The sequence below is a fragment of the Phanerochaete carnosa genome (assembly GCF_000300595.1).
Source record: "Phanerochaete carnosa HHB-10118-sp unplaced genomic scaffold PHACAscaffold_2, whole genome shotgun sequence".
NCBI lineage: Eukaryota > Fungi > Basidiomycota > Agaricomycetes > Polyporales > Phanerochaetaceae > Phanerochaete > Phanerochaete carnosa.
The window spans coordinates 2,793,490-2,810,901 of NW_006767629.1; the positions used below are offsets into that span (position 1 = coordinate 2,793,490).

The window sequence follows — 17,412 nt, forward strand, 5'->3', positions numbered from 1 at the left end:
AGAGATTTGGAGTATTATGTACGAGCTGTCGCTAGTTTAGGAGGTACCTCTGCTAAGGACGTCGTAGACCGGACCAAGGGCCGTGGGAAGCGCGGGGCTCTCGCGTCGCGTGCAGGACACGACTTAACCAGTGACTTCGCACCTGACCCAGCATGGACGACGATTACTACTCCATAGACTCCATCCTCGCAGAAAACCAGAAGATACAATGCACATTCAAGGTTGACATCCCAGACATGGGTCATCTGGACGGAGGCACCGAACGCGACATCAAGGCTCTCAGCAAGATTCAGATACCTATGTGGATGGCCTACATCCTCATATATTCGTGCGTTTCAGACGTCTGCGCTCGTCTGTGGCTACCGACTTTGTTTCGTAGCGATTACGCAGACTTCAATATACCGCCACCCTTCCAAGCACGAGTGCGGAACGCACTGAACGCGGAGGCACGAAGTGTGAAATTGTCCAATCTGGTGGGCCAAGGGGGCCTGTGGTATGGCTTCGGCCGCATGATCATGAAACTGTGCGTACTACCCCTAGATAACTTCTCATCTGTCTCCATTCATGCAACAGGCTTGATGATGTCCCCGCCAACGAAATCTCGAACATCCTCGTCAAGGTCCGCCTTCCTCTCCATTGTGTGATATCCCCTCCTGACTCCATGTCTCTCCTCATCCCAGACATTTCGTGCCCGGCTCCCAGAAGTCATTGATCAAGCCCAACACTTCGCTTCGATAAATGTGTCGGGGGGTGGTGCGGGTGCCAGCGACGGCACTCTGGCGTTTCGCGAAGGACTGGATGGCACGGAACGCGAGCGTACGTGTTTGTCTTTACCTTTTGGACGTGATTGTGCTTACTTGAGAGCAGTGTTCGCGTCGGCACAAGACAGTGCGCGGAAAACGAAGAGGTGGTACGAAATGACTGAACGCGGGCGGCGATGAATATCATGTGGGCCAAAGGGGTATGCTGTATTGTAGATTATGTCGTATGGCGTTTGTATTGTAATACGGGTTCATTCATTCATTCTTCTCCTTCCGTTCCGTCTTCTGCTCTGCAGCGGGAGGAACAGCCTTCTGGAGCTCGGTGACGAACCTTGACACACTCAGTATCAGAGCACCGTCGCCGTGACAGACTGCGCACCATTTTATGCTTGCCCATAGACACCCTTGGATTCCGATTAGCACTAAGATGTGGATGCTGCCCCCGGTCAAGAATAGCAGTGCGAGGAAGACGCAGAGCAGCACGGCGAAGGCGCCGTCGAGTACGAGCAGGAAAGTAGGATGTAGCGAGGACCCCGGGGTAAGGATCTGTGAGACGAAGCTCGAACTTGTATCCGCTGTCTCTTGTGGTGGGGATTGGACATCTGAAGGCATGACGAGGGTGTCCTGGCCTGACCGCTTCGCAGAGCCGAACTTCAGGCTACCGGCGCTTCTTTGCCGCGTGTGCGGAGCGTCCTTCGTGGCGCCGCGTACTCTGTTTGTGTCAGCTTGGTGGCCAACTGGCAACTTGCTGCAGAAACAGTCCTACGAGACAGCACAGCCCATCGTGTGTTTATCAAGGTCCGAATGTATAAAGAGGCAGGAGTGAGACGAAAATACAAATACAGACACTGGCGAGTAACCACGAGACATAATATGACAAGGAGCGATAGAGAACCTGAGACGTGTAGTAAAGCGGCAGGAGTACAAGTAACCAGGCGCAAGCGCGTGCGTGCAGTCCATGTCGCGAAGCAAACAAAAAAATCAGTCAATCCTCATCGGGCTCCCGGGATTATCTGGCAGTTGCTGTCCATACCCGCCTTGAGCCAACGGACTGCTACCACTGCTCATCGCAGACGCGCCCTCACCACCTCGCTTGTGTCGCCGGCCAAGCAGCGTCGCGCCCTGCAGATCGAGCTCGAACGACACTGCCCCCGCCCCCGTCTTCCTGCCCCTGTCTCTCTGACCCGCACGACCGTCGTAAATAGGCGAGTTAGCCTTGACGTGCGCCGTTCCACCTTGTAGTGCCCGCTTCGCGGCGACCTTCGCACCTGCACCTTGCGGCGGCTGCTGCGGTGCGACCACTTGCGCTCGACGATCGTCGGTTTCCTCGCCATGCCGTTGTCGCGCCTCAGCCACAATATGTTCGTCCTCCTCCATGGAAGCATCTTCGTCCTCCTCGTTGAGTCCGCCAAGGAAACCGCGATTCGCGCCCCCCTTGGCAGCGCGTTTCCGAGCACCCTCTTCTCCCATACGGTGCACTGCGTAAGTGATATCGAACGCCTCTTTGAGCGTTGCGATACCTGGTGATCGCGCCTCTCGCCCTCCACCGCGGACTGCTGCGAGAAGTGGTGAATCAAGGGGCATGTTCTGGAGGTCTGGCCCAGGCGTAGGCGGCGGCGGCGGCCCAGGCGCAGCTTTACACCATGGGTGGTTGAGAAACTCGTCGATGGTATATCGCTGAGCAGGATCAACGCAGAGCAGGTGGGTAATCAGGTCCTTCACTGTGATTTCGAAATTAGTGCTATCTGCCTTGACTACTAGTCGTAGGACTCACCTGTTGCGCTTATCGGATCCCACCAAGGGCTCAGGAAAGTGTAGTGGCCTCTCGCAACCTTCTCTGTCAGGACGTTGATGCTTTCGTCGTAGAATGGTGGGAATCCACAGAGCAAGGTATAGAGGACGCAGCCGAGGGCCCACATATCAACGCTCTTGCTGTATCGTTCGTCCTTGACGATCTCGGGTGCTGTATAACCGACAGTTCCGCATGGCGTCATCGTTTGTTCATCCCAGACGACCTTACTGAGGCCGAAGTCGGCGATCTTCACTTTACCAATGCCACCACCACCAATGCCGACAATGAATTCGCCTTCGTCCTCCTTATCCTCATCGAATTGCTTCTGTAGCGGGTTCTTAGAGGGTACGATGGGTACCGGTTCAAAAAGAAGGTTCTCGGGCTTGATGTCACGGTGTACGACACCACGTTCCTCATGCAGGTATCGGATTCCCTGCGCAACCTGGAGGATGACGTGCCGTGCCAAATTCTCGCTGAAATAGGTAAGCTTGACGATCTGGTGGAAGAGCTCGCCTCCCTCCATCACTGGTGGAGCGAGTGAGTCAGCATGGAGCTGATATGGGTGTGGGGCTAGCGCCTACGTTCTAGAACCAAAAAGTAGTGCTCTGCGGACTCGAAGAACGACGAGAGTTTGACTATCGACGGGTGGTTGATGCCACGCATAATTTGCACCTCTATATCGCAGCAAATGAGTAATTACTTTAGAGTCCGATGAGCTATCGTACGCACCCTTGAGAATGTTCGAGCGCTACACAACATGCAGTATACTATATCAGCTACACAATTGATGGATGGACGAGCAAATGGCACCTCTGTCACGCGCGGCTTCTTTTTGAACTCTTTATTCAAATGCTTTTCCCCCTCCTGCCGCGCGTGAAGACGAAGAGAAAATGAATACGAAGGAAGAAGAGTAAGCTGCTGAATACTGACTTGTGACGCGCTAAGTTCGTATTTGCGGACAACCTTGACTGTTAAGGCAGGTAAGTAACGTCTTCGTCGGAATGAGCAGTCAATTCGCGCACCTGCAACTCTCTGACCCGTACGAAGGTCGATTGCCTTGTACACGTTCGAAAAAGCGCCGCTAGGAACGATGCAGATTGTTAGCGCCATTGACTTCCGAGTGCGCGATTAAGCATTGGCAACGCACTCTCCCATCTTGTCCAAGAGCTTGTAGTTCTCCAGCCCCTTATAAATTGGCATCTTGGACTTGGCCTCCCGTTCCTCTTGGACGAGCTTCTCAAGTTCCTCCTTGTACCTGGGCGAGGCAGCCTTCTGTGTTTGCTGTTGTTGCTGTCCTTCGCGTGGCTGTTCCCGCGCCTGTCGTTGAGGTTGTTGGTGGTGTTGAGGGGCTTGGTACTGTTGCTGCTGCTGTGGCATAGCATACTCGGACTGGCCGGCGTCATTGTGCTGCCTGGCAGTGTGGTTCTTGCCATGGCGGATGAGATCTGAAAAGGAGGGCATGAGAGAGAGTTATCGGCGTGTTGTGCACGCCGCGCTCACTCTTGAAGGCGTCGACGACGCCGCCTGTGGTGGGCATGATGTTGGGGATGAGGATAGGTGGTTATCTCGGCGGAAGAGGCGAGGTAAGCCAGATTTTTATTTACCTTGTCAGGTCCACTGCTCCTCCTCACGTCATCACCTGCTCGACGTCATCCTCCCCTTGCATAATTCTATCATTCTATGTTCCAAACATGGACTTATCTCTCCCGCACAAATTTATTGTCTCAGAAATTGCCGGTAAGCTAATGTCTCTCGCCTCCATCGTGTTTCCTCCTAATCGAATGCCCAGAGATCTGTCAACGACTGTTACAGTGCTGTCTGCTCAGTGATCAGAGATCCAAGTGGTTCCTGGTACGCCTTCCTATCTAGACGGCATGCGAAGATGTCCTGGCACATCGCACGAATGAGTAGATGTCGTCAAGCCTATATTTTGTTTATTTAGGTGCTCTCTGTTGGATGTTCAAAGTCGCGGAGCCGTCGCGGCGCGATCGGTTTGCTGCTCGTAGCAGCATCAAGATTTGTTCTATGAAGCTCAGGTGCAAGATGTGCTCATATCGCCAAAGCACCCCGCGGTTATTTTGTCTGAGCACATTAAGACTATGCAACCGCAGGCTCCCCAACAACCACCCCGTCATGTCAATGTCACCGGAGAACCCGGAGAGTTGTCGTCATAGTTCTCGCCGAGCCCGTGTTATTGCTGTCAAGCAGAGTTGTCTGAACAGTGCTGCAGTCATCAACGAGCAACTACGACCGACATATCCGAGTCGCCGTCACCTTGTGACTGGCAACAGACCGGCGACCGATCCCGTTCGCAGCCATGGGATCTGGTGCACTGCCTGGTGCATCAAAGCGCATGGCGGCACGGGCAAGTATGCACGGGATGCTGCTATCTGGGGAGCCATCGGCCAACTGTCATGATGGGCGCAAGGCGACTCCGGATGTCAAGGCCAATACATGGCATAGGATGCGCAGTCATGAACGAACGGCAGGGACGGTGATATGCTGGATTGTCATTGCCCGCGAAGACGCGCTCAGATGGTAAGCATACGCGCTCGATCACGGTAATTGACCCTTCCCACTGGTCTCATCCCTAAATTCTCAACTACTCATCCCGTCATGAATCATGGCAACAAATCAGGAACGGAGTACATTCAGCTGCGTCCTCACGACTGCAGCACATTCTAATACGATGTTCACTATTGTGTTACTGGTAAGTCGTCTGTTAACTGAGTGTAACTTTACGTTCTGTCCGCTGAAGACCTGCTTTCCGGAGCAGATGCGACATCAAGATGCATCCCCGCGCAACAGCTATATGGGCCCTGCTCCTCATTGATCATTGTCTACTTGCCGTTGTTGACCAATGTTGCGAGGGCCACTTGCATCAGCTCTCTATGTTCCAGCTACAGCATCGCCATCAACGGCGTCATCGATGCCGAAGCGGTTTCTCTCCGCATACAGACAATAGTCAAGAAGGCTGAACAGGCAGAGCTCTCGAATTAAGAGCTCAGTTGTGAGTGCGTAGCACAGAATAATATGCCGCTGAGCTCATCGATTCTGGCGGCTACTGGGCGTACCGGCGCAAGTCTCCAGCACGGCGAAATCAAATATGCAACAGCATTGTGCGTGCCCCGCACACAGGTCTCAGTCCTGATTAAGATTAGCCAAGGCTATGAGTTAGATACAGCTGACCATCCTTCTCCATCACTTCCGCCGTGTCATGGGCATGCGCCGGCTCGTCATACCTGCGAAGTTCGTCGATAACCATGACCGCCGTTACAAGCTAGCATGTGGTGTTCGACGTTTCTGTCTGCATCCCGCTTCCTCTCATTAGCATTCCTTGGGCGAGTTTCGCTGAGTTACAGATAAACGGGCGTCTGGTCTTGAAGTTTGAAATCTAAAGCGTGAACACGTACATGCCACACTAGGCGGCAGTTTGCACGCGTTTCCGCTGATATCGCCTTTCCCCAGGGCCACAAACTCTACGAGCGATGCGCTCAAGATACCAACAGTGCGCTCAGTTCGCCCAAGGCCTATGGCGGGGCGCTCGTACGTCAAGTAAATTGCTGTAGCTGATGGGTGTTATTGATGACCTTGTTAATGTAGGCTAAAGGAAAGCGCAACAGGAGACAAAGCTTCGATATACGTGCGTTAGGCCCCTACTTCGTGAGCACGTTGCAGCGACGAACACAGCGATTGGCAACTCGCACCAATATTCTCACCAATGCTGTCGACGCCAAATTCCGATCTGCGGGAATCGCGGCCTGACGTATCTCTGACCGCAGGCCGCGCACCATTGGCAGTTCTCACTGCACTCTAGTTTAGACACCACGGTGTGGTCCCCCGCATGTGAGAGCATCAGTAGATGTATGCCCGTTGCCATCTAGAGACTCACCTACAGATTGGCCTGTAGGCCAGGCATTGGCATGCTCTGTCGGCGACTACAAGGACGCCCCCAGGCCCTCCTCAAAATACTTGATCGTACCTGATGGGAATTCTGAACAGCCCACCTACTTCCGACCAGTTTCCTTGACGCATCGACTGTTCCTCGGAGGCGTTGCAATCGCAACGAGGATTGTTCGGTGCAGCATATTTGCGATAAGGAACGGTTCAGCTGAGCCCTGCCCTTGGGCAGATCCAGATCTTGTGATAGGCTCTGTATTTGGCCACGTTCTCTGGTGGACCACGACCACGAGCGTTGTGTAAGAATCAAGATGCGTACTGCATGGCAGGCTGTGTGTGCGTGGCTTCTTCTGTTGCCGTCATGATCAAGACATTTTTCTGACGACGATGATTACGTCCTATTAGGAGCTATCAGTGGACTTGCCTGACGGACATATGCCTGTCGGAACGAACGAATCCCCATTCCGTAACCCCCTGCGCACCCATACACACCAACAGCCTGATTGGCCGCGTTTATTCGATCTTCGGAGAACGCACGCGTCCGGCCAGATTGCATCTATCAGCTGCTGACAATTGTGATGATACTGCAGTGAATTGCGGTACCTGAAGAGCAGCAATGCAGAGGCAGGGCCAGCCAACTAATCCGCATATTCTCGCTCTACTTTTCTAACCGAGCTGCGGCAGGTCCCAGAATGAATCAAGAACAGTGCCGACCATTGCAACGTGCCAGTTCGCGGATCTGAACATAATAGCCACAGTTGCATCGTCTCAACGCTGTCCGTTCACATCAGGACATCACCATAGGCACCCCAGGGTATAAATTCAAGACTCGTGGCCTGCATCGCTATCGTCAACCTCGTGGCTTTCTACCGTTCCACCCCTCACCGATCTACACCAGCCATGTCCGACTCCGGCAAACACCCTCGGCTTCCTGGTCCTCGCAAACTATTTCCAGGTGTGTATCCCCGTGCTACAGGCGCGGGCTAATGCTAATGGCATACCAGATCTCTTCAGGGACGATAGATATGCACATGGCCCAGGACAAATGGCCTCCGCTAGCGTGACGCCGCTACACTCGCAGACGATGGCATCGGCGCCCTCCACTCACGCGCCCGGTCTTTCTCAGGCCCCAAAGCACAGCTCATCTCACACGAGCCAGTGTGGGCGGACCCGAGGCGGCGGACCGTCCCCATCACGAGCTTTGCTTCCAGTGGGGCCCAGGGCCCCAGGCTTTGCTCAATCTCCACTGGCGCGGGGCACAGCCGCGACCGCCCAACAGCAGACGACATTGCGCCCCGCCGACTGGAACGACCAGACCCCAGGTTCTTCGTCCTCGACGGACAAGAAGCGCTACGGTTGCGAGCTCTGCGAGAGGCGCTTTGAGAGGTATACGTACTTGTTGTGCTATAACCGGCTGGTATACTGAATGAACGGTAGGCCCAGCTCTCTTGAGACTCATATGAATTCGCATACGGGCGAGCGACGTGGGTGTACTTTAACATTCCTTCTGGTGCGATAGTTGTCGCTAATTGCCAAATTTATAGCGTTCAAATGCACCACTGGAGACTGCCAGAAGGCGTTCACCACGAAATCCAACATGCAACGCCACCAGCGCACCCATGATCCCAAGAGCTTGGCCTAATCTAGGCTGCGGCCTTTCGTGCTAGAGGACCAGCTACCGCCTCTAGGCCTCAAGAACGTGCTGGTATACCACACGTGTCTTGCAAGTATGTATTAGTTTTCGCCATAGACTTCGATTATTATGGAACAGCAGCCTCTAGACCTGTATTTCTATCTGTAGACGCATCCCAGAGTCAGTTGTATCGTTAGTATTATTTTAACCAGCCAGCCAGAGCTGCCGCCCTCCACTGTCCTCGCCGCCGTTGTATCTATACCCCTGTGTTATCTATAGACGAATTATTATATTTTTCTACTGTCGCGCGCTGTCAGAAAGCCTTCACTAGAGCCGGAAATTTTCAGAAAAGGAGAACGCCAGCAAGCTGACCGTGGGTATTGCGATATCTCAGCACCAAGCCCTGCGAAAGAGGTCTCGAATCAAGTCCGAAGTCGAAGAACCTGCGAGGACGGCGTGCTTGGCCTTCCTGATGCGGCGAAGGTGCGGTATCTGATCTGTACTATCTCATCGGGAGACTCGGCCGATTGAGTCAGAATGCGGGGTATTTAGCTTGGACGAATCAAAGCGTCCCGTTTACGGCGTGCACAATCCTACCTTCAGCTCATCGCCTTCAACGATGCCTGCACCAGTCCCCCAGCCGCGCACTCTTTACGACAAAATCTGGGATGACCATGTCATGTTCGCCATTGCACAGCTATCGCGGTGTTTGCCGTAGCTAATCGTCTCAATAGAGATACACAAGAGGATGGACCGAGCTTGATCTACATTGACCGGTGCGTAGGTGCCATGTTGCAGAGATGTGGCGACGTTGACCAACATTGTTTGCACCCTAGTCATCTCACGCACGAGGTTACAAGTCCGCAAGCGTTCGAGGGCCTGTACGTGGCAATTCCGATTGTAATGCAGTGAGCACAGCTGATCATCGCTGCGTCAGGCGCACCGCAGGCCGAGCTGTACGGAGGCCAGACTGTACCCTCGCGACAGTCGACCACAACGTGCCGTACGTATCCATCCCTCCACCATCAAGTACAAACTAACCTTGTTCCACACGCCGCCCGTAGCACTGTTTCACGGAAGAATTTCACGAATGTGCAGTCCTTCATTGCGGAGCCTGAATCACGGGCCCAGTGCCAGGCCCTGGAAGAGAATGTGAAGGAATTTGGCCTCACTTACTTTGGCATGACAGACAGGCGTCAAGGTGAGACGTTCCTTGATCCCTTCGCAGTCCACACGCTCACATAGGTGTACACAGGCATCGTCCACATCATTGGACCTGAGCAAGGGTTCACTGTACGTTTCACGCGGAAATGCCCGCTTTTGAGTTATTGATCTTGTTCTAGCTCCCCGGTATCACATGTGTTTGCGGAGACTCTCATACCTCAAGTGAGCCGTTGCTGCGCTTCCCCTTATGCGTCAAGATCTAATGCTATATCAGCGCACGGTGCCTTCGGCTCTCTCGCATTCGGTATCGGTGCTTCCGAAGTTGAGCACGTCCTCGCCACCCAAACCCTGTTGCAGCGCAAAGCAAAGAACATGCGTATCACGGTTGACGGTGTCCTGAACGAAGGTGTCACCTCGAAGGACGTCATCCTCCATATTATCGGTGTCATCGGAACTGCCGGCGGTACTGGTTCGGTCATCGAATATGCGGGCTCTATTCTCCGTGGTTTCAGCATGGAAGCGCGGATGAGCATCTGCAACATGAGTATCGAGGCTGGCGCGCGCGCCGGTATGATCGCTGCGGATGAAATCACTTTCGAATACCTGCGCAACCGTCCCCTGGCTCCGAAGGGCGAGGAGTGGGACCGCGCTGAAGCGTACTGGCGCACTCTTAAAACAGATGACGGTGCCAAATTCGACAAAGAAGTTTACATCCGAGGAGAAGACATCATCCCCACCCTCACTTGGGGGACTTCGCCTCAGGATGTCGTTCCTATCACTGGATCCGTCCCCGATCCCGCGAGTATCACGGACCCAGCGAAGCGGGCCTCAGCTGAGCGGGCTCTCAAGTACATGGGTCTCGCCCCCAACACACCCATGCAAGACGTGAAGGTTGATAAAGTCTTCATCGGCTCTTGCACCAACTCCCGCATTGAGGACCTGCGCTCCGCCGCCAAGATTGTCCTTGCTGCCGGCCCCGACGCCAAGGTTGCCGATGGCGTATACGCGATGGTCGTCCCCGGTTCCGGCCTTATCAAGCAGCAGGCTGAGGCCGAAGGGCTCGACGCCATATTCAGGCGCGCGGGTTTCGACTGGCGTGAGGCAGGTTGTTCGATGTGCTTGGGCATGAACCCTGACCAGCTCGCGCCGGGCGAGCGATGTGCTTCGACGTCCAATCGCAACTTCGAGGGCCGCCAGGGTGCGGGTGGCCGTACGCACTTGGTCAGCCCAGCCATGGCGACTGCTGCCGCCATAACTGGCAAGCTCACGGATGTCAGGAAATTCTTGGGCCCGGACGCGCAGGAGAAGATCGCTGCTGGCCCCAAGCTTAAGCTCACGAGTCCCTTCGAGTTCCTCAACGACCCTGTCCTTCCCCCTCCCGCCCCGGAGAAGCCGACTCAGAGCGTCTCTTCGTCCGGTCCTCTCCCTCCTTCCGAGTCCCCTTCGAGCGTCCAGAAATTTACTGTTTTGAAGGGTATCGCAGCACCTTTGCACATGGAGAATGTCGACACCGACATGATCATTCCCAAGCAATTCCTAAAAACACTCAAACGCACGGGTCTTGCGAACGCACTGTTCTACGCGCTCCGCAAGGATCCACGGACCGGCGAGGATACCGACTTCATCCTCAACCGGGAGCCCTATAACCGGGCGAAGATTCTGGTCTGCGACGGTGAGAACTTTGGATGTGGCAGTTCTCGGGAGCACGCGCCCTGGAGCTTGTAAGTGTTCGTTACTGTTGTGGACAGCAACCGTTGCTGATAGCGTTCACCAAGGAACGACTTCGGCATCCGGTGCATCATCGCACCGAGCTTCGCCGACATCTTCCGCAATAACACGATGCAGAACGGGATGTTGCCCGTCGCTCTGCCGAAGGAGGTCTGCAAGGAGCTGACCGAGGATGCCGAGGCCGGCCTGGAGCTCGAGGTTGACCTCGAGAAGCAGGAAGTTCGCCGCGCCAACGGCAGGCCGCCGGTTCCGTTCACTGTCGATCCCTTCCGTCGTCATTGTTTGATCAACGGTTTGGACGACATCGCCCTGACGTTGCAGAGGGCGTCGAAAATCGAGGAGTTTGAGGCCCGTCGCAGCCAGGTCTGGCCATGGCTGGACGGCTTTGGCTACAGGGGCAAGATTCCTCTGAACCCAACGAGGCAGGCGGCGAAGATGGAATGGTGAGCACTGTCAGCTCGGAATAGGCGCCGTTGTGCGACAAAAATGCCTGGTTGGCTCTCGGGGAGGCTTTGCGTGTATCGAATATGAGCTGTGTATCGTATGCTAGTCCTGTCTTTGCTCTTGTCTAGGAAGGTTGTGTTGTCGAACCGCCAGTGCCTGCCGCGAAACGTCGCTACGGACAGTGAGAGCACGTGGAGTGACCGGTTCCGGATCGCAGAGTGCTAAGGCCCGTTCCTTAAGCCACTACGCTTATGTTGCACCCCCGCCTCTGGCTCTATTTCTCCTCACCTCGGTCGCTGGCCTCGCAACCAGAGTCGTCTGCCGTCAGCTTTGGTTGCCACCATGGCCAGCGTCGATGACCCCATTCCGCCGACAGGCGGCTATCCCGTTCAATCTTCGGCTGAAGATGCCCACGACGCCGGTGCGACTCGCCTTCCAGATCTCGATTTTGCTCCATGTCTGACCACCTAGCACGCACAAAAAGACAATTCACTCAGTCCTCATCTTCGTCCGAACCTCGTCCGTCACGAGACAGATCAGATTCTCTCCTACTATCAGTCCGAGCACGCTGGACGACCTTATGCCGGTTACGAACTGGAGCAACCGCAGTTGAAGCGACGGGCGTCGCAAAGCTCTTGTTCTGGCTCAGAGTACTCTGCAGAGTCCTTCAAAGATACGATTGACGATACACTCACCCAGCCGGAGGAACCTGCACCGGTGTTGCACGTTTCGGTACATAGTCGTAACCACCATCGACGACCGAGCGTGCCTTCACCGCACAGCGCAGACAGACGCCGTTTAGCCATTGTTGAGTTGGGCTCTTCTTTACCACCATCTGTCTCTCGCAAAGGAGGCAGACAGGCCCAGGTAATCGGTGTGTCCCCATCTTCTCTCCTATCACGACGCGGATTACACGTAAACGGCCTCGCCCTCGTCGCGCCTCCAGACGCGTCGCCTGCCACGTACACGAACCTCACGCCTCCACCTACTGCTCCCATTATACCCACAGCCATCGATCAGGCATCAATCGCGTACGCACACGCACGTTCCGCGTCCGAAACGGTGGGAATTAGCAGAGCCCGTTTACGCCATCAATCGTCGCGCGACATTGGTATCGTAGGAACAGGCGTCATTCCTCTAGTTGCTGAAATGTCGACGCCTTCTAATGAGGGCTGTTATTATACGGAGGCGCCAATCTTTCAGACTCCAAGCAAGCTACGATCGTCTTCGCCGGCAGTCTTCACACCGGATCTCTCGCACTCGGCCACAGCCACCTGCGCTGACTCTTTCTTTGCTACTCCATCAAGCAACACATCAGACGCCAACCTGACTCCGGCTATTGGCGAGGGCAAGGACGTTGGGCAACCTGTGGTCGGGCCTGTGGTTGTGAACCTAGATTCCGACAATGTCATGAAACACCCTGTGCCCGCAGCCAATGGCAGTACCACCCAGCCTCAGTCTGCGGAAAGCTCTACGCCGCCTTTTTCATATTTAAGCTACCAACCTGGCATACACTCGACTGCTGGGCCGTTGCCACCACCACCTATGTCAGTGCTTGATCCTGTGCCGTCTGCGACACCACCACCTCCAAGGCCGCCGCGGTTGCGGACGCCAATGCCTGCTCCAGCGTCAACGCCACCAGGCGCGACAAGGCCTGATTTGGAAGCGCTTAAGGAGTCCCTGCAGCTACCCCCGTCTGTGTCGGCGAAGCTGGTGTCAAAGTCACTGCCTAGACCGGAGATGAGTAGGCGGGATACGGATACGTCTGTGTATTCAGCGCGTAGTCATGACTCTGGTGGTAGCGGGGCGTCAAAGTGAGCACATTTCTCCCCTATTGTCAGCCATGTACCTAACATCCCTTCTAGGTCATCGGAGCCTGTCGCAGAGACCAAACGTACGCATTCTGAACACCGGAGAGAAGGAGCTTTCGCGCCCTCTACACCTTCCGCCGGTTCAACCCCCAACCATTCCCCTGCCGTAGATAAACTCGAGACTCTGCCTGGCCTGAGCCGCCATGCATTTAGTTCGCCGCTCGCAAGCAATCTGCCGATAGTCGAGCCTGAATCGGATGTAGATCGTGAACCTATTCGTCGAGCTGCAATGGATTTACGACGCGAGAACAGCTGGGTGAGCCTTCGCGAGATAAACGTTGCATCCTCGCCGAACGGAGAAGCGCAGTGCCTGCCTGAGAAAAACCATAGCCCACCTCACTCCCCAGAGATTCACTTATCACCACTTCCACCCTTGCCGCCACCGAAGACAAGCAAGAGCTTGGGTGTCGAGGATGTGCGAACACTGTCAAGCGGGAGTAGCAGCGGCAATCCGTTTAAGACCACTTTCAACAACCTCAGGCGATTTTCCGCCCTTCCAAGAACACCGTCGTCGCTTTCGATCAAGTCACTGTCCAAGACGAGTTCATCGACCCCGAAGACGTCTCGCGAGCCGTCTCCCGTACCTGCCCTGACCCCCAAAATCTCCCCGCGCCCAAAGATCATCAATCCCAATCCACCCGCTCTGATCGGCCGCGACATTCTCGTCATGAAGTTCACGCACGAGCGCGCGCAAGCGTATGCACAGAAGATCCGGGAGCTCTCCATGTGTGATCCCGGTCTGCGCGAGTGGATCACTGTGACAATGACGAGAGGTACGGTTCGTGCACTGTTCATTTGCGAGATGCTGACAATTCACGCAGGGAGTGCACGAGACAGAGTAATACGGAAGCAGGCTGAACCAGATATTTCACCAGAGTTCGGCGCACGGACCCAGCCATGGCATGTAGCTTCTGGTTCGGTCGACTCAGAGGTAACGTTCCCGAGGCGTGCGGACGCGTACCACGCGACGGACCTCACCATGCGTGCGGATGAGGAGATACTACCCATATCTCCGCCGTCCTCACTCCCTTACCCGTCCTTAGTGACGAGTCCTCCCTCTCGCTTCACTCCACCTCTCTCCCCAATCTCTCCATCCACACGGACATACCAGATACCACTGTCTAGCGGCACAAGTGCGCCACATCGCGCTGGATTCTTCGCTTCGATCAGCCGGCGAGCCAGTCTCAGGAAGGGCCCACCATCGCCGCCGCGGGTACCCAAGAAGCTAATTCAGACAAGCCCACCCCCGCCGCCTGCACGCCCTGTACAGGTGAACAGCGCACCGAGCGTACGCGGAGGACCGCGCGCGCTGCCGAATCGCCTTGGGAGATCTAAGACAGTCTCTACTTCACCTCCGGAAGTCCATCTAAAGCATCAGCCACATCAAGCGCCTCCTGTCACTCTCACGAGGAGCGAAACAACAAGCACACACCGCCAGAGCGAAAGCGCCGTTCATCGGCCGTCGCTGCTCCGTCGCTCCGTCGCTCCTCCTCCTCCCACGTTATCTGGACCCGAATTCGAGAGGCAGCTGGAGGAACTGTCCGCCCTTCTGCCTCATGCGGATAAAGATGTGCTGGCTGGATACCTCCGGCGAGCTGGTGAGAATATCCTCGCGATTGGTCAGTACCTTGAGGACGACAAGAATGGCTCGTTGAGGCACGACTAGCCCTCATTCGTTCCTGGTATGCGAGCTGCACTTTCCCTGACATCTCACGCGTCCTTCTCTCGCTGATTGCACTGTTATCGACTTTTTTGAGTACATTCCCGCACATATGTTTTATTACAGCACATCTCCTCATGGACCCCTCTCAAACATGCTCTCTACAGTTCGTACCTTCCCTAGCTTATCGCTCTAACGTTATTTCTTCGCACTACACGCTTTGATATCTGTACATGCTCTCATGCTACTCGTGTTGTCAGTCGATCTTGAGGTTAAATTGTCCGTATAGAGTCACCTGCAGGCCTGAAGCCTCCGGAGGGGCGAGTTACACTTGGTTGCGCGAAAGCTAGCATGGTACGGTCAGCCATCACCTCTTCCTAGGTTAAGAACCGATAGGTGACCTCTCTGGCTGCCGCGTGGCCTCTGATATCGAGGCACATTCCACTGCGTCGCTCCGCCGGGAGCGGTAGCGTTGGTTGCAGGCCGCCTAATGCTGTTTAACAGACCCTCCACCTCGTTCGCGCTATCTGACTGGTCGGACAACGTCGTATTGGAGCGGGACCTGAAAGAGAGATCCCCAGGTGCAGGAGCGTTGAATGGCTGCCGCTGGAATGTATGACGAGAGGAGCTTTGAACGTTCGCAGCGCTGGAGTTGCTTGCTCCGCCTCGCCACGCGGCTCCACTGCGTCCTTGCTGCATCGTACGGTTGACGATAGGCGTTCGCTGGATCTAAAAGATGCGTTGACTACACTACTATGTCTATATTCTGTGTAATCACGTATGCTCACCCCATTCGCTTCCATTCCGCCAACAACGGCACCGACGTCCGCCATCTGTGGGTTGTCTGCTGCTACAATTCCCGCACCATGGAAAACATTTGCTTCTGCTGCTACAGACGCACCACGGCTGCCAGCGCTGTCGCCAGCGCCTTGAACAAGGCTTCCGGGCTGGAGTAAAGCCTTGCGCTTGATTTTATCGTGCTGGGTCTGAAAGAGGTATATGATACGGTGCTAACTAGTACTGAAATGCGTGTGTACTGACCTTCAACTTCTGATATCCCTTTTCACGTTCCTTAAGAGAGTCCTGCAATGCCACCGCCTTTCGACGTTCCAATTCGAGGTCTCGCTGGAGCTCTGGGAGACCATTCTTAACGCTCCCATGGCATGCCGAACGAATATTTTGCATACCTGCGACCTTGTTATTCAATAGAGTGATTTCGCCGTTCGCTACAATGAGAAACGAAATCAACGATTGTGCCGAGGAATAGACGACATTATGAGCCTTCTCGGACGACATTATTTAGGTCCTTCTGGATCTGCGCATTCTTCTCGTTGAGATTGCGAACTACGGCTTGTTGAAAGGAACTGATATTTTCGGGAGTAAGTATTGAGGCTGTATGGATAGCGAGTAAACCTACTGTTCTTGGTGAACTTGATATTGCCAGAAAGATAGCGCTCTAGTGTGCACGATGGGACAAACGCATCCATGTCATATATCGCTAGTAGATTTACCTCCCACAAATTTCTACGATGATCGCTGGGTTCAATCCGGATAGGACGGACTGCTTTCGGTAAGCTTATGTGGCGCAATACGGACGCATATACTCACTGTTTTATAGTCGTTTGATGGATGCAGAGAGCAGACCTTCGCGAACGCATTTCATGGGCTGTGCTAGGACGTCATGAATGTACAATGGCGTACCACCACGTCATCTCTGCGGCATTCCTGATAATGAGTAGTCGCTCGAGATGTGGAGGGAAAATACCCCACGGTTCGGTCAGCGAGGTGTCGCAAGCTGAATAGGTCATCATCAGAAGTGTCTGTGAGGCTGCGGCCCCATGAACGAATACCTGGACAAAGTCTCGACGCGTTGAACAATTCGTTGGCACAGTCAACTAGATCCTGTTGCGGCTTGGTGCACAGACACGTGTATTTATCAGCGCGCACCACAAAAAATATGCGAGCCTGTGCAAGGCGATAACAAAATATTAGGAATGCAGATAACTTGTTCGGAAAGCCAATACAGGGCCATACATGTCGTCTGCGATGACACATTGGTCAGTGCCTGTTGGAAAAGCCGGTAGTGGTACTCACTACAACCGCTTTCTCTGTGAGTACTCGTCGACAAGTCAGCCTGTTGCATCTGAGATTATCCATGAAGAGAGAGGGAAAGAGGGTATGCGTGAACCGCAGAGCAAGGGATATTGTTTACAGCGAGAGGATGAACGCAAGAAGAAAGAGTGAAGCAGAAGTGTCACGCCTGTCAACGCGTAACAGACGAACAGGAAGTCACGTTCTTTGGGCGGAAGCCCGAGAGGGTTCAGCGAGAGATAATCTAGAAGTGATATGCGACAGTGAAAGGCTACATTTGACTATATTAGAAGGGAGCAATCACAGCGAAGAGTTGTCCCGGGCCTAGGGTCCACAAACAGATACGCTCTAATGGATAACGGATGCAC

General features: G+C 54.5%; 6 protein-coding genes across 6 annotated transcripts; 4 read left to right on the top strand and 2 right to left on the bottom strand.

Moving 5' to 3' along the window:
- Window positions 1-90: 90 nt before the first annotated feature.
- Window positions 91-4,200, bottom strand: PHACADRAFT_181609 (uncharacterized protein). Its single transcript, XM_007392113.1, has 10 exons — window positions 4,054-4,200; window positions 3,701-3,998; window positions 3,576-3,634; window positions 3,484-3,521; window positions 3,283-3,417; window positions 3,135-3,227; window positions 2,536-3,078; window positions 1,795-2,482; window positions 1,609-1,656; window positions 91-1,509 (listed from the first exon to the last, which is right to left on the bottom strand). The coding sequence occupies exons 6-10, from the start codon at window positions 3,214-3,216 to the stop codon at window positions 1,017-1,019; spliced, it is 1,854 nt and encodes a 617-aa protein (XP_007392175.1). The 5' UTR covers window positions 3,217-3,227; window positions 3,283-3,417; window positions 3,484-3,521; window positions 3,576-3,634; window positions 3,701-3,998; window positions 4,054-4,200; the 3' UTR covers window positions 91-1,016.
- On the top strand, window positions 192-1,091 carry PHACADRAFT_250229 (uncharacterized protein). The gene is made up of 5 exons (XM_007392114.1): window positions 192-328; window positions 380-523; window positions 574-619; window positions 681-816; window positions 868-1,091. The coding sequence occupies exons 1-5, from the start codon at window positions 237-239 to the stop codon at window positions 939-941; spliced, it is 492 nt and encodes a 163-aa protein (XP_007392176.1). The 5' UTR covers window positions 192-236; the 3' UTR covers window positions 942-1,091.
- A 3,061-nt stretch (window positions 4,201-7,261) lies between the features above and the next one.
- PHACADRAFT_205844 (uncharacterized protein) lies at window positions 7,262-8,391 on the top strand. Its single transcript, XM_007392115.1, has 4 exons — window positions 7,262-7,408; window positions 7,458-7,839; window positions 7,891-7,937; window positions 7,998-8,391. Exons 1-4 carry the CDS (start codon window positions 7,354-7,356, stop codon window positions 8,093-8,095), a joined length of 582 nt encoding a protein of 193 aa, XP_007392177.1. The 5' UTR covers window positions 7,262-7,353; the 3' UTR covers window positions 8,096-8,391.
- A 302-nt stretch (window positions 8,392-8,693) lies between these two features.
- On the top strand, window positions 8,694-11,573 carry PHACADRAFT_250234 (uncharacterized protein). Its single transcript, XM_007392116.1, has 9 exons — window positions 8,694-8,767; window positions 8,821-8,862; window positions 8,923-8,967; window positions 9,024-9,089; window positions 9,151-9,287; window positions 9,342-9,379; window positions 9,430-9,472; window positions 9,525-10,971; window positions 11,026-11,573. The coding sequence occupies exons 1-9, from the start codon at window positions 8,706-8,708 to the stop codon at window positions 11,423-11,425; spliced, it is 2,280 nt and encodes a 759-aa protein (XP_007392178.1). The 5' UTR covers window positions 8,694-8,705; the 3' UTR covers window positions 11,426-11,573.
- A 1,382-nt stretch (window positions 11,574-12,955) lies between these two features.
- PHACADRAFT_250237 (uncharacterized protein) lies at window positions 12,956-15,923 on the top strand. The gene is made up of 5 exons (XM_007392117.1): window positions 12,956-13,236; window positions 13,288-14,066; window positions 14,115-15,299; window positions 15,355-15,682; window positions 15,742-15,923. The coding sequence occupies exons 2-3, from the start codon at window positions 13,523-13,525 to the stop codon at window positions 14,957-14,959; spliced, it is 1,389 nt and encodes a 462-aa protein (XP_007392179.1). The 5' UTR covers window positions 12,956-13,236; window positions 13,288-13,522; the 3' UTR covers window positions 14,960-15,299; window positions 15,355-15,682; window positions 15,742-15,923.
- A 303-nt stretch (window positions 15,924-16,226) lies between these two features.
- Window positions 16,227-17,110, bottom strand: PHACADRAFT_87714 (uncharacterized protein; the record flags this gene model as incomplete). The annotated part of the gene is made up of 8 exons (XM_007392118.1): window positions 16,227-16,317; window positions 16,371-16,409; window positions 16,465-16,514; window positions 16,562-16,597; window positions 16,655-16,667; window positions 16,724-16,748; window positions 16,804-16,864; window positions 17,048-17,110. 8 exons carry the CDS (start codon window positions 17,108-17,110, stop codon window positions 16,227-16,229), a joined length of 378 nt encoding a protein of 125 aa, XP_007392180.1.
- Between the last annotated feature and the right edge of the window lie 302 nt (window positions 17,111-17,412).